Genomic DNA, 13,465 nt, shown 5'->3' on the forward strand with positions numbered 1-13,465 from the left:
GTATTTCAATTAGTTCTCGTAGATAGGGGTATGCATAACAGGAAATCCCTGAAGTTAAGGTGCTGAATTTCACACCCTGTTGTTTGAACGTGCTTGCTAAGGGGAAATTTTTTTCAGAAAACTTGACGCATAATCAAAACAGAATTTCACTTATGTAATATATTTGAATTTAAATTGCTTAACTAAAGAGTTTTTATCTTTTAAATCCATCTTTCTACATAAGGAGTGTTTTTACTGTTTAATGAATTTTTGTAGAGTATTTGTTTAGAGGAACTAAATATAACAGATGCCAGAAGCCCTCAGTTCTGAATATGTCCAGTAACTTGCAATGCACCCAGACCTGCCACTTCTTCCTCTTGACCATTTTGAACCATCCTTGTCCTGTACCTAGCTGGCAGCAGTCAGTGCAAGGGCAGAGCAGTGCCCTTGTTCCTCTGCAGTCTTTGGAGCTTTCAACAAGCTACCTCTGCAGAACAGAGCTTTTAGTGCATGCTGTAAACAGGGGACAAGCACACAACAGTGCTGCTGGAAGGCACACTCTTCACGCTGACCCTGTGCTTTTCTTTGTCACCTGCAACGTGAATCTGTGCATCGTGCATGCCTCCTGGCATGTGATCCCAAAACAGCAGCATCTTACTTAAGGAACTTGTTTACCTCCGCTCAAGTTAGCCCATGACTTTTACTTGCTGTAAAAGCAGTTTAAAACAGCCTGTTTTGAGCTCAGAGGCATGGTTATGAGTCTATCATGTTGCCCCAGGGACTGAGGGGTTGGGCTGCTGTGTGCAAAGCAATACACCCCGTGGTATCTGCCCCCAGCTACAGTCCTGCCTCTGAGCAAAATGAGCAAAGCTGACAGTGCCCACGGTGGGGAACATCCCTTAGGTAGGAAAAGCTTTATGTTCTGTGCACATCTGTATCAAGTATCAGCCACTGCCTGAATTAGTCACAGAAAGATAAGCACAGATCTAATTTTACCACTCAAACTTTCTGAGCATTACAGATGCAAACTGCATGAAGAATATATTTGATGATACATACAGTTGTCAAGTGGATTTGTCAATGTCTTTTCTGGTGGCTGTAAAAATGTATGGTCTCTTTAATGATGCAATACCATAGCAGATATTCAAATTGTTTGAACTCATCTTAAAAAAAGAGATAGAGAAGGCACAGTCTTGTAATGAGCAATCCCTGTGTGCTGTATTGTTAAACATATGGCAGTAGCTCATAAAGCTGAATTTTTCCTTTTGATCAGTTTTATTCTCAGTGAAGTACTAGTGATTGTATAATTCCAAATTTTAATTTTCTTTAAGTGGGAAAAGAGTTTGGAGTGATGTTGAATGTATCACTCATTTTAGGAAGGCGCAGAAAGGCCCCAGTGTACTTGTGTGTGCCCCCAACCTTTTTACCCGTGTAAGAAGTACAGTCAGTTTGTGCTTGTTAAAATTTGTGAAGGCAAAGTTTAAAATATTTAATTTAACTGTCAAAACTTGGACATACTTACTTCCATTGAAAGTCATTGCTGTATTTTCAAGTGATGGATCAACCACAAAGACTATTTCACATGAAATCACAATTCCAACTCTTATCAGAAAACAGTTATCAAAAACCAGAAATCATTTTGTCACTAGCAAATATATTTGATACTATCTGAACACTAGCTCTTTTAAAACCTGCCTCATCAATTGAGAAGTTAGATATAACACTGGATATAAAAACACATAGAATTTCCTATGATACTTCAACCAAAGATAAGTTTTATAATATAAACAAAGATATTTATTCCTACAGTTTGCCTGTAACTCACAGCTTGACCCATATGAAATCAGGGAAGGAAAGTGTTTGATATGATAAATGTTATGCCGAGTGACTTCAGGGGACAGGAAAGACAAAAGTCAGAGTTTGGAAGGTTTTGGGTGAAATAGGCTCTAGGACAGATGTTCCCTATGTATTACACATAAGTAGAACTGCCACTGAATCAGACAGTTATAGGTAGCCTGTAAGTTGTGCAAAAGAAATACAGTATTTCCCACTGAAATACAGAGATAATTTAAAATTTCCATTCCAGATGGTAATTCATAGTGAAATCCTTTTCCTTACATGGACACATATGCATCCTACATTATTTCCAAATGTCCAGAAAATTATTCAAACAAATTTCTTATTTATCCTATGTTTCCCCAGCTGCTGCTACATGACTTATAAACATAATCTTAGCATACTTAATAATTTCATATGATTCTCAAGAAGAATAGAAAGTGTGGAATCCAGAATCCTAAGGAAGGTGTAAGCTTCCTTCTTCTGTCAACAAAGATTTAGAGTATGAGTGATGACTAAGCTCATATTGTGCAAACAATATGTATTATAATTGCTATTGCTATCTTATTCCTGTATGATGTTTACTTGAGAAGTCCTTCTGTAATTAAAATTAAAAAAAAAAAAAAAGATGTTCTGGTGTAACATATTTTCTTTTTGTAACTTTTTCCTTTTTTCTTTATTCCATTTATGGGCACATTGGCAAAAAACTTTCCTAGGAAATGGTTAAATTGGAATAATCAAGCCATCAAGTCATCCATTGTCTAAAAGAAATTAAACAGGTGGGAATGTTTGGAGTGCCCTTTGCAGACTTATTCAACAGCTTATTTTGACAGTTTATGGTGCCTTGTCTTTTGAGATAAGGGGAAAATTCAGCCCAAGGGGCAAAAGTTTTGTTCAAGATGGACTGATGCCTCTGCCACTCTGTCAGTGCCACACCAAAGAACACAGCTTCAAAACTGCATGAAGTGCAAGCTGCCAGGGACAAGGTAGTGCCACACAACACTGACACATCACACTCACCACAGACTGATCCAGCTGGCAAAAGTGAGGGTGAGCCAAACCACAGACTGATCCAGCTGGCAAAAGCAATGAATTTCCCCCAGAACAGGTCCGCACCAATGGCAATAATGCTGGACCTCGTGAGAGAGTGGGAATGCCTGTCAATAGTGAGGAAAAGTTGTCTCCATCCCTCCTGACAGCAGCATGAACTTAGGTCAATGGAAAATGATCCTGAAAGTGAAACTCTCTAGGGCAATGTTGTTCTCTTGTGCCAAGAAGGACATTGTTGAGCTGATGCTTCAGCCCGTTATAATGTTTATCTTCCCTTACCCCCTCACCATTTCCCTAACAGCATAGTACCTGCTGGTACAGACAGCCAAGTGGGGATTCAGGGACTAACAGGAGACGTACTCAATTAGCACAAGATAGCTCACAGGACTCTGCAGTGTGTGAGTGACCATGCATGTGAGTGTGGCAGATTAGCAGGGTCTGGCAGACAGGGTAAACCACCAATGTTTTCAGTTAAATTATTTCTGTGAGATATGGAGTCCCTGAAGCAGTCAGGTACCTTCTAGATGCAAATCTTCCATCTCATTGTTCCCACTGTTATAAAGAATAAATCACGTAATCTTGAAAGCCAATCCCATGTCAATGCTAACCATATGAAAACAAAACCACAACAAATGGAAACCTAGAGAACCTCTTTAGTATGCATGTTTTCTCAGGGAAATAGGGATGTAGACAAAAATCATTTGCCTTTACATATGACATGGTTTTCATTGGTTTTGTAATAGTTTAAGTGACTTAGCCCTCATACCCAGATGGGAAAAACTTAATAATTGCAGGTTTCCTTTGGGTATGAAATGTAATGCATTCCTTTCCTTATTTTCCAGGGACATCAAACCTGACAACATACTATTGGATGAACATGGTGAGTATTGACTGCTTTCTCTCAGAATCTCTAATTCTTGAGATCTCAGCAGCATGCTCATGCTTTGTAAATCAGCTTCAGATGTTGAATTCCTATCTAAATCTGGACTTTCTCTGCAAAGTCCCTTGAACACTGTGGATTTTGTAATTTTCCCTCCTACTGCAAAAGAAACGTACGGATCTGAAACTTCAGGTCTGAAAACAAAGGAATTTAATATGAATTGAGATCACCAGGGACACTTGATAAAAAGAAGTTAATATTTTTATTAACAGGATTTCTGTGCACCATCATAATCCCTTTTTAGGTGCCTACCAGTAGAACTGTACCAAGTAATTTATTCACTCTTTTAGAACTTCTGAAGAGGTAAGAAATTTCACATAGCAAATTATTTCCCATGTAGGTATTCAAAATTACTTTCTTAAATTTAGATATGGATTTTGGAAATTTGTCTCTAGTTCTGCAAATGTTTAGTGCCTCTATATATAGTTCTGGCTTAAATAGCATTAAAAAAGAACTAGACAACATAAAGAGTTTTGAACTTCCAGTGTAAATTCCATTTTCTCAAACATAAAAGGCATGATATGAAAAAAAAAACCAGCCAATTTCTTTAATTTTACACATACACTCTCTAAGAAGTATTTAGCTAAAACCTCGTGTATCTTCATGCAACTGTTGATAGGAAAAAATGAGAAAATACAGGTAAAAAGGACATTAACCTTTTATCAGTTAGAACAGAAATACATAGAGGAAAAAGACTAAATGGAAAAAGGAGATGTGTGTTTGTAACTGTGGGAAAGTCCTGTACTCTTTTCACTTCAGAAATTGATTAAAAGCAGATAATCTCTGAGAAAATATAATCTTGAAATTTTGCCAGCAATAGTGTTATGTTTCAAAATCTATTGCAGAGCTGCAGGGTATACAACTTAAAGTTGACTAAAGAGGTAACATTGTGCGAGGGTGAAGTTTGTCCCTGGGAACATGGAAGCTAAGTAATATTAGAGTTTTAAAACATCTAGAACTTCAGCAATTTAATGTTTGAGACCCATAAGTGTTAATGTTCCCTAGACACTAATATCAGCAAATAAGCATGAAATAGAAATGCCTTGTCTTTAAGTCCTGGGTGAATTAAAGATGTCAACAGCAACACAAAATGAGCATGAGTATGTTAATCTCTGATTGACAGCCTTTGAAGTACTGTCACCCTTATCTCTCCTTGCCCCTCATCAAGGTCAATTACTGAACAAAATCAGCCTCTTGTGAGAGTTTTCCTATGAAGCCTCAAGTATCACAGAGAAAAACCTACACGATTATGAGCACTCTGCTGCAAAATGAAGGCATTTATTGTGATTATAAGCTGTTCAGCAACAAAATTATCTGTAGGCAGCTTGGAAATTTTGGGCTGGATGGCCCCTTTTCCTCAAAGCAGCAGAAGGCTGCTCCCTCATAGCACACCTGCAGACAAGCGATGAAACGACCTGCTTCTCCAGATGTGCAGATGGGTCTTGGCCAGCAGAACCGATCAGCTCATGGATTCAAACAGGTTAAAAGACCTGTTATGTGTTTGGGAGAAAGAATTCTCTGAACCTGAAAAAGGCTCTACACACATACTTCAACTCACTAAATGGGGCAATATCTGTAGGACAAGTGTGTGTACTGTACTCATTACCACAGGCTTACTTCACAGATAACTGAAACACACAGAGGTGTTCTGGATCATATGGTTTATTTTGGATGTCTTCACTATACACGAGTATTTATTTGTCTTTGGTGACTAATATCTAGAAGTTTTGAGTTAGGATATAGATATACACCTTACAGATGTATATTTTGCAAGAAGAATGCTATCCTTGAAGTTCCTAAAAGCTCTGATTAGGCTGCAACATAATAACATCATTTTTAGAAAATCATCAGATTTCATTTAATGGAAAAATATGCTGAATATATGCACCACAAATATGTTAGGCTGCAGAGGAAGCATAACAAATTCACCTAATATGAGTCTAACCAGGTGCACAGGAAGGAACTTGATTTTAGTCCATGGCCTCTGAGATGGCACAACAGTTTCCTATACACTTTAATTTAGCCCTAGGTCTTTCTTACAGTATATTAAACAAATTATGTTTACATAAAATATCATGGAATTGGATATGCACAACATTTCTGACTGAGACTTTGTCTCAGTGAGTTAGATTCTTTTGGCCTCGCTGAAGAAACTTAGTCTGGCTGAAGTCAACATGTAGTTTACGCCATTCACATTGAGTTACATCTTCAAGCAGTCAAATTGACTGACTCTCATAACATATACCAAGAATATATATTACAGATATTTCTGCTCATTGAAACTAATTTCACTACAATTTATCTGTATCGCTTAGAGAACATACTTCAGGAATACAGAAGTAGTGAAAATGGGAGATTCTTCTTAACCCTTAAAAATGACTGACCTAATTTATAAATAAAAAAAAAACCACAAAAACGATCAGATGCAACATATTCAAAATCATTCTGGCTGAGAAAGTCTGAATTTTCCCGTATACTTTTCAGCACAGCCACATCTTGACCCAGGTTCTGATGCATTAGTGGAAATAAATATTTGATGATCATGAATAGCGTAATGCTACATAAGAATGGGATAATCAGCTGCTTAAAAAAGTGTTCAGCCTCTGTCAGAGGATGATTGCACGATCTCCTGGAAAGATTCCCCATACCACCTCTGAAGAGAGAAAGTAGGGATGGTTTCAGGGTTCACTCTCTGAACTAGAATCAGACCTCTCTAAGGAAATGAATGCTGTCCATAAAGCTCTTCTATTACATTTCCTTCTCAGCTTTCCCAGAAAGCTCTTCCTCTTACGACTAACACTAATCTTTAAATTTGGTAGCAGTGCTCTGTTCTGCTAACATACATCTGAAAAAGAACTATTCCAGTCTCAGCTGAAGGAACTACCTAGTGTTTCAGGAGAGCTACTACTACTGTATTGTACAGAGAAAAGCATTATGTAATTCTCCTAAAGACAGTATTCCGCTTCCTCTACTATTCCTTTCATTTTAATGGTTTAGAACCATATAACTGAAATGACAGCATTTAGAACTGGAATCTGATAAGTCTGGTCCATGTTGTATTTTTTTTGTGAAATATCAAAGAAATTAAAGATGGCTTTAAAACTTTCCATGATCAATTAACTATGATGTCTAAATGGATGTAGAATTTCCTAAATGCAGAAAACAAGCAGTGGCAAACAGATTAGTACATTGGCTTTTTTCAGAGATGATAACATTTTTTCTACAGCTATTTGGTAGCACCATTTAAATTAACATTTCTGGTTGTTCTGCAGAAATTGCAGGGCTCTACTTTTCATTCAGGCTTTGCATTGTACAGAGAGACCACACGATTATTACAGTCTGTTAACAGGAAATCTGCAAGGGTTTGATTTCCTCTCAGTCAATTTTCCAGGATGTCATTTCATAAGATGAAGCAAGATCCCTGCTTGGTTTACTGAGGAAGAACTCCCTGCTGGGTCAGATCCAAGACCTTGGCCAGCATTTTGTCACAACTGGTGGCAAGAGGAGGTACTATTCATGAAACATGCCTTTTGCCACTTGGCTGTCAAATACTTCAGTGTTTCCTATCACCCACAATTTTTGTAGGAGGATATTAGACTATCTCTGTATATTCCCTTTAGAATGTAGATGAATCTTTGTTAATGAGTTTGTTTAGTGCCGCTTTGAAGCTGAGGCTGATGTTGGCCTCTACAAGCTCCTGGAGCAACAAACTGTAGAAGTTCACTGTCCTTTCATCAAATCACTTGCAGATTTGATGAATAATAACTTAGAATCACAATATTCAAGATATTCAAAAACTCCTTCCACACTCTCCTGTCAGCAGAAGAACCTCAGCCTTTTTAATGTCTCATCAGGAAGTTTTGCCCCTCTTGCTTGCCATAGTGTTACAGATATGCAGTCTTTCAGTTTCAGAGCAGAAGAGCAACCACAGTGGATCAAAGACCCATCTAATTGTGCTTCTTATCTCCAAGAGTCTCCAAGAAATGCATGACAGAGTAGGATATAAAAAGAGACTAGTTTTGGTGGTACTTTCCCCAGGTGCTCACCCAGCTTCCAGCTTTTTGTTACTGAGGCATTTCCTGAGCTGGTTATTGTTTCCAAATATTTAATAACTTTTATTGCCCTTTTCCAAGATCTTTTCTGGTGTTTCCTTGAGTGAAGAGAACTTTTAGCATCCTTAACATCCTGTGTAAGGGTTCTTAGCTTGAAAATAGATATGTGAAGACTCACTGTGTGTTTGTTCATTTTGAAGGCCCTACCTGCTAATTTCAAGGAATGATTACTACTTCTAGTCTTGAAACTGTTTCCTGATGGCTCTCCATATTGAAATCACAGATCTGATATTTCACTTTCAGACTTAACAGGACTATTTACATTTTATAGGTTTTGGGAGTTTTGTAGATTTACATTTTATAGGTTTACATTTTAGGTTTTGGGGTTTTTGTAGATTGGATTTTTGCATCTGATAGTGATGATTTTATTCAGTAAAATAATTTCATTATGAGTGAGCAAGGCTAATTGAATCTGGCATTCATAGTAACTTATTATAAATTATTATATTATTTTGTGATCATCAAATTTTTTCCTTAAAACTCTATTTCATTGATTACATCTCAGCACTCATTTGAAAACTAACAGCAAAATCAAAAGATGTAGCCAATGAGCAATCTTGGCCTTAAAAGAAAAATGATATGAAAGAAACCCACCCAAAAATTAATAATTTGAACTCTGAATACCAGAACTGGCATCATTATTACTGTATACTGATATCTAAGAGATATCTCCACTAAAGATGTACCAGTGTGTCTGCACTAGGGCTGGTCCTTATCCTACCCATAGACAATTTTCAGGGACTGTATCTCATTTAATCCTCTGATATTGATTAGCAAGATGAAGGTTTCCAGCATAACTCATCCACCTGAAGCTATCTAGACTTTGAAAATATATCTGAAACTTTTACATGCCTACATGGCCATTTACCACCTAACCTTTTGAAATGCACAGCCTTGCTGAACCATCTATAGCCACGCACTGAGGTTGTACCAATCTCCCTGATGAAATGTGGAAGACTGCCAAGCCATGCCAAGTTCAGGTGTGTGTGTGCTTATGCTCTCATACATAGTACAGAAGAACCCAGAGATGCTTTTTAAACTGTTCATAGGGTTTGACCTTCTGAGGGCAAATCAGATTGAATTTGCTCCAAAATATTACTGTGCTGAGATTTCTGATCAGCTCTAATGCATGCTGAGTTGGTGACATTAACTCCAATATAATATTTCTTCTCTCTGCCCTCAAATTCACCCCTTTGGTTACAGACTCGGAGAAATTCAATGAGGTTTGAAATCATGTACATTTTCCTCTGCTAAATGTTAGTCAGCCAACCCCAGACACCTTTCAGGACTTGTTCTAATAGTCATTATGATTTGCTCAAAAATTAAATAATAGTCCAAACAATGATCATTTGCTGTTTACCTCAGATACCATGATTTCAGACCATGTGAAAAAGCGAGGCATAAAAGTCACATGGCATAAAGCTTTCCAAAGTCATACACTGTACTGCAGGTATTAACTTACCCCAGTAAAGCCTTATTGGAAGCCTTCACAGTCTGTAAGAGCTAAATCCAAGTGGCACTGACCTTCTGCTTCAATATTGTACCAGAGTATAGACTTGGTTTTGACATTTAGTTGTTCACAATCATATCCAGAAAGGGAGATCAAGTACAAGGTGTGAAGCTCAGATGGAAAAAAGTCCCCAAGAACAGAAAGTTTGGAAACAGTATGAGGTGTCCCAGAATATTTACTGCAGCAATAGCAACCTTCCCTTTTCCTATGCACAACAGTTGCAGTAAAAACAGGTCTTAGAGGCTGATAAGAAGGACTCCTATAGAGAATTGGGGTCTAACTGTTTCTTGGAATATTCACACCAGGAATGAAAAACATTTTAAAAAGCCAAAAAAAGCCCAAACCCACACCCCACAAAAACAAACAAAAATAAAATAAAATAACAAAAACAAAAACAAACAAACAAACAAACAAATCCTTAGGCTTAGAAGACTTGAAAACCTTCAGAACTCTGCCTCGACACCCTCCAGCCCTCCTCCACTGCTCACAGGCACAGGGCATTCACCCCGCTTCTCTGGCCCTCTCCCAGACAGCCCCTCCCCATGCCCCCAGCTCCCACCACGCGTTGTGTGCGGTCCCTGCAGCAGCACAGCCATTCACCTGCCTGCAGAGCACCTTCCTCTCCCTCCAGCGCCAATTAGCAGCCCTTTTAGCAACAGGCAAGGGCTGCCTGCAGACAGCCAGTGGGCCATGGAGTGGCTGTGTGGAGAGGAAGAGCAAAGGTGGAGCTTTTCCAGCAGTATAGACATGGCTCCGCTGTGCCCTACTGCATGTAGAGGAGCTGCCTGTTGCTCCTGTATTGGCAGCAGGATGCACAGGAGCTATAATTCCCAATCCATCCCTTAGCTTGCAGAAAGGCATTTTTAACAAAAAAAAAAAATTCAACCAGTGCATACAACAATTTACGTGTGCTATTTTGGTTTTGTTAAATGAAAAGGACACTAATAAAAGGGAGAGAAAACAATGCACTGCAGGAGAGGCAATTTTGATTGCAAATATGAATCGGTCTGAATGGATGTTATGCAATAGATGTTTTGCAATGGGCAATCATGCTGGCAGTCTAATAGGGAGCATCACTTACAGTGCTGTTATATAAGTGACAGAACTTTTATTTATCTGTCAAAAAAAAGGAAAGTATTAGTCTCCAGAGATCCTTGCAACATTTCATCCTACAGTGTACACGAAATTGCTTTACACTACTGCAATGAGGAGGCTATATGTGGTTCAGGTACCATTTTAAAGAAGCCTTCTGCCATAGTGTTTTATGATGGCAGAAATGAACTGCAAATGTACTACACTTAAGCCACCAGGAAGATGGAATACTGTCTTGGAATTGTGACGTGAGGCTGGGCTGTGAACGTTAATTCGTGTTATGACAGTTTAACACCTCCTGCTCCTTATAAAGGGATGGCTTTCATCTGCTCACAGTTTTTGTCTGCCCTGTAGATGTCTTCCTGAGCTGGGCATCTTAGGAAGAATGCGTCAATAAAATCTAAGCAGGTTTCTTGAGAAAAGTACAGAAAGCATGCAAACCATTTCATCGAACACTTCTACTGTATCTCCCGTTTGGGGAAAAAGCTTTAAGTTTAGCAGTAGGAAGTGCCTTCTTCCTTTTCCCCTTCAAAAATAGCTCAGATCTGGCCAAACTAGGGTCCTCTGAGACATTCAGTTCACACATGTGTAGCTGCAGAGTCGTCATAGGCTGGCAGGTACATTTCCTGTGGACTTTGAGCAGGATCTAGGTTAGACTGTTGGAACAGCATAACATTTGTTGATACAGCTCTTCCTTCATCAGGCATCACTGTAAAATCCAACATCAGTCATTTGTTACAGTCTTTTCATCTTTGGCAGCAAACATAATAACAACCTCCCTCACTTAATAGCAGCATCATGCCCAAACTCTGATTCATTCTGTGGGTTGAATGAGGTTGAGACTTGATTAAAAAAAAAAAAATCACATGACTTTGTCACTCAAGAGTCTAGTCCAACACATGATGTATTAATCCTGATCTGAGTGCAGTGCTAAACTGGGAAAGGGAGTACCTTTCCCTGTACTCTGTCCTCCACAATGGCATTGCCAGATGTAATCACAGAGAGCATAATATCTACATCCCTCAACAATATAACACTGGTCCTACAGCAGAGATGCAAAACCTAACAAAAGACTTGTCAAATTAAAAGTCTGGTTTTAATTTTAATTTTGATTTTTCCAAGTTGGATTTATATTCAATTTACCTGGCAAGCCAGGATTAATAACTACTGCTTCACTGTGGTGGAGCAATTTAATCTACACTTATCATAAGCTACCCCAAGGAAGAAAGTAATGACAAAAGGTTGGGGCCATCCAGCCTGATGAATTCAGTTTAAATCAGCTGTTTGGCTGGTCAGGCAGCACGTCCCCAGGCTGACTTCTGTCACTTATCATTCATCTTTCAACCTGCTGTCAAATGAATGATCGTTTGGGAGCTGCTCCTGTTACATACACACTGTTCTGTTACTGTAGATCTAATTTTATAGTTATTGTATGATAAAAATATCATTTTTCTACTTATCTTCCTCTTTGCCCTGAGGAGACTCAGAAAAAAACGAGCTGATGGTAACCTGTAGTGGATGAGACAGTAGAGAGTGTCATGAGCACCTGACATTGTGAGAGGTGGCTGTAGCTGGAGATAAGGAGAGATAAATTTCACACATAGCTTCACATGCTGCTTCTGCATTCTACTTACTGCTCAGAGAAAACAGATGGAATCATAGAATAATAGAATGGTTAAGGTTGGAAGGATCTCAAGGATCATCTGGTTCCAACCCCCCTGCCATGGGCAGGAACACCTTCCACTAAACCAGGTTGTTCAGAATCCCATCCAACCTGGCCTCGAACACTGCCAGGAACGGGGCATCCACAACCTCTATGGGCAACTTGTTACGGTGCTTTACCACCCTCGGACAAAGAATTTTTTCCTAACATCTAATCTAAACCTGCCCTCTTTCAAACCATTTTAAAACCATTTTGTCTTGTCCTATCACTATCTCCAAGTAAAAAGTCCCTCTCCTTCCTTTTTATAAATCCCCTTAAGGTACTGGAAGGCTGCTATAAGGTCTCCCTGGAGACTTCTTTTCTTCAGGCTGAACAACCCCACCTTTCCCAGCCTGTCTGCATAGGAGAGGTGCTCCAGCCCTCAGATCATCTTCATGGCCTCCTCTGGACCTCTCCAACTGGTCCACGTCTTTCTTGTGCTGAGATCTGCAGACATGACTCCAGGTGGGGTCTCATGAGGGCAGAATAGAGGCAGAGAATCACCTCGGCCTGCTGGCCACACTGCTCCTGACACGGACCAGGATACAATCGGCTTTCTGGCTTGCAAGCCCACACTGTTGGCTCATGTACAGCTTTTCATTCCCAAGAACCCCCAAGTCCTCCTCGGTAGGGCAGCTCTCAATGAGTTCATCTCCCACTACTCATGTCTGAGATTGTCCTGACCCACGTGCAGCACTTTGTACTTAGATTTGCTGAACTTCATGAGGTTTTCATGGGCCCATTTCTCAAGTTTGTTCATGTCAGGAAAAGATTCAGGGGTGATCAGCAAAACCAGTTCAATACTGCAAGCAGGTAGCAGGTTTAACCACACAGGAAGAGTATTCCATCACTTTGCTTCCAACTTGATTTTTCTAGTTATGAGTAACATTTAATAATAAGTTTTCATTAATGCTATGAATCTTTCAAATTAATTTTCTTTCCATTATCACTTAAATGTTAAATAAAGAGAGGAATATCTGTATGAAGTGCTATTTTAACTTCTGTTTCTTCTTTGTGTAATTGCAGGACATGTTCATATCACCGACTTTAACATAGCAACCATAGTGAAAGGCTCAGAAAAAGCTTCTTCTATGGCTGGCACAAAACCCTATATGGGTAAGTTTTCAAAACCATTAAAAAATGTAAGAAAAGTAACACATTAAGGTTGACTAATAGTATATTAAAAGGATTCTAAATTGTAAAAGCATACAGTGGTTGTGATCAATTTCTTTTTTTTTAAAAGT

At 38.9% G+C, this 13,465-nt stretch overlaps 1 protein-coding gene across 2 annotated transcripts in view; it reads left to right on the top strand.

Moving 5' to 3' along the window:
- STK32B (serine/threonine kinase 32B) overlaps positions 1 to 13,465 on the top strand; it is a 175,683-nt gene that overhangs the window by 114,241 nt on the left and 47,977 nt on the right. For both annotated transcript variants that reach the window (XM_027736274.2, XM_039385828.1), the window contains 2 exons: positions 3,708 to 3,745; positions 13,248 to 13,337. In XM_027736274.2, coding sequence (XP_027592075.1) covers positions 3,708 to 3,745; positions 13,248 to 13,337 — 128 coding nt within the window. The remainder of the gene's footprint in view (positions 1 to 3,707; positions 3,746 to 13,247; positions 13,338 to 13,465) is intronic.

The sequence above is a fragment of the Pipra filicauda genome, unplaced genomic scaffold (genome assembly GCF_003945595.2).
Source record: "Pipra filicauda isolate LSUMZ 115617 unplaced genomic scaffold, ASM394559v2 scaffold43_size3849885_pilon, whole genome shotgun sequence".
Classification (NCBI taxonomy): domain Eukaryota; kingdom Metazoa; phylum Chordata; class Aves; order Passeriformes; family Pipridae; genus Pipra; species Pipra filicauda.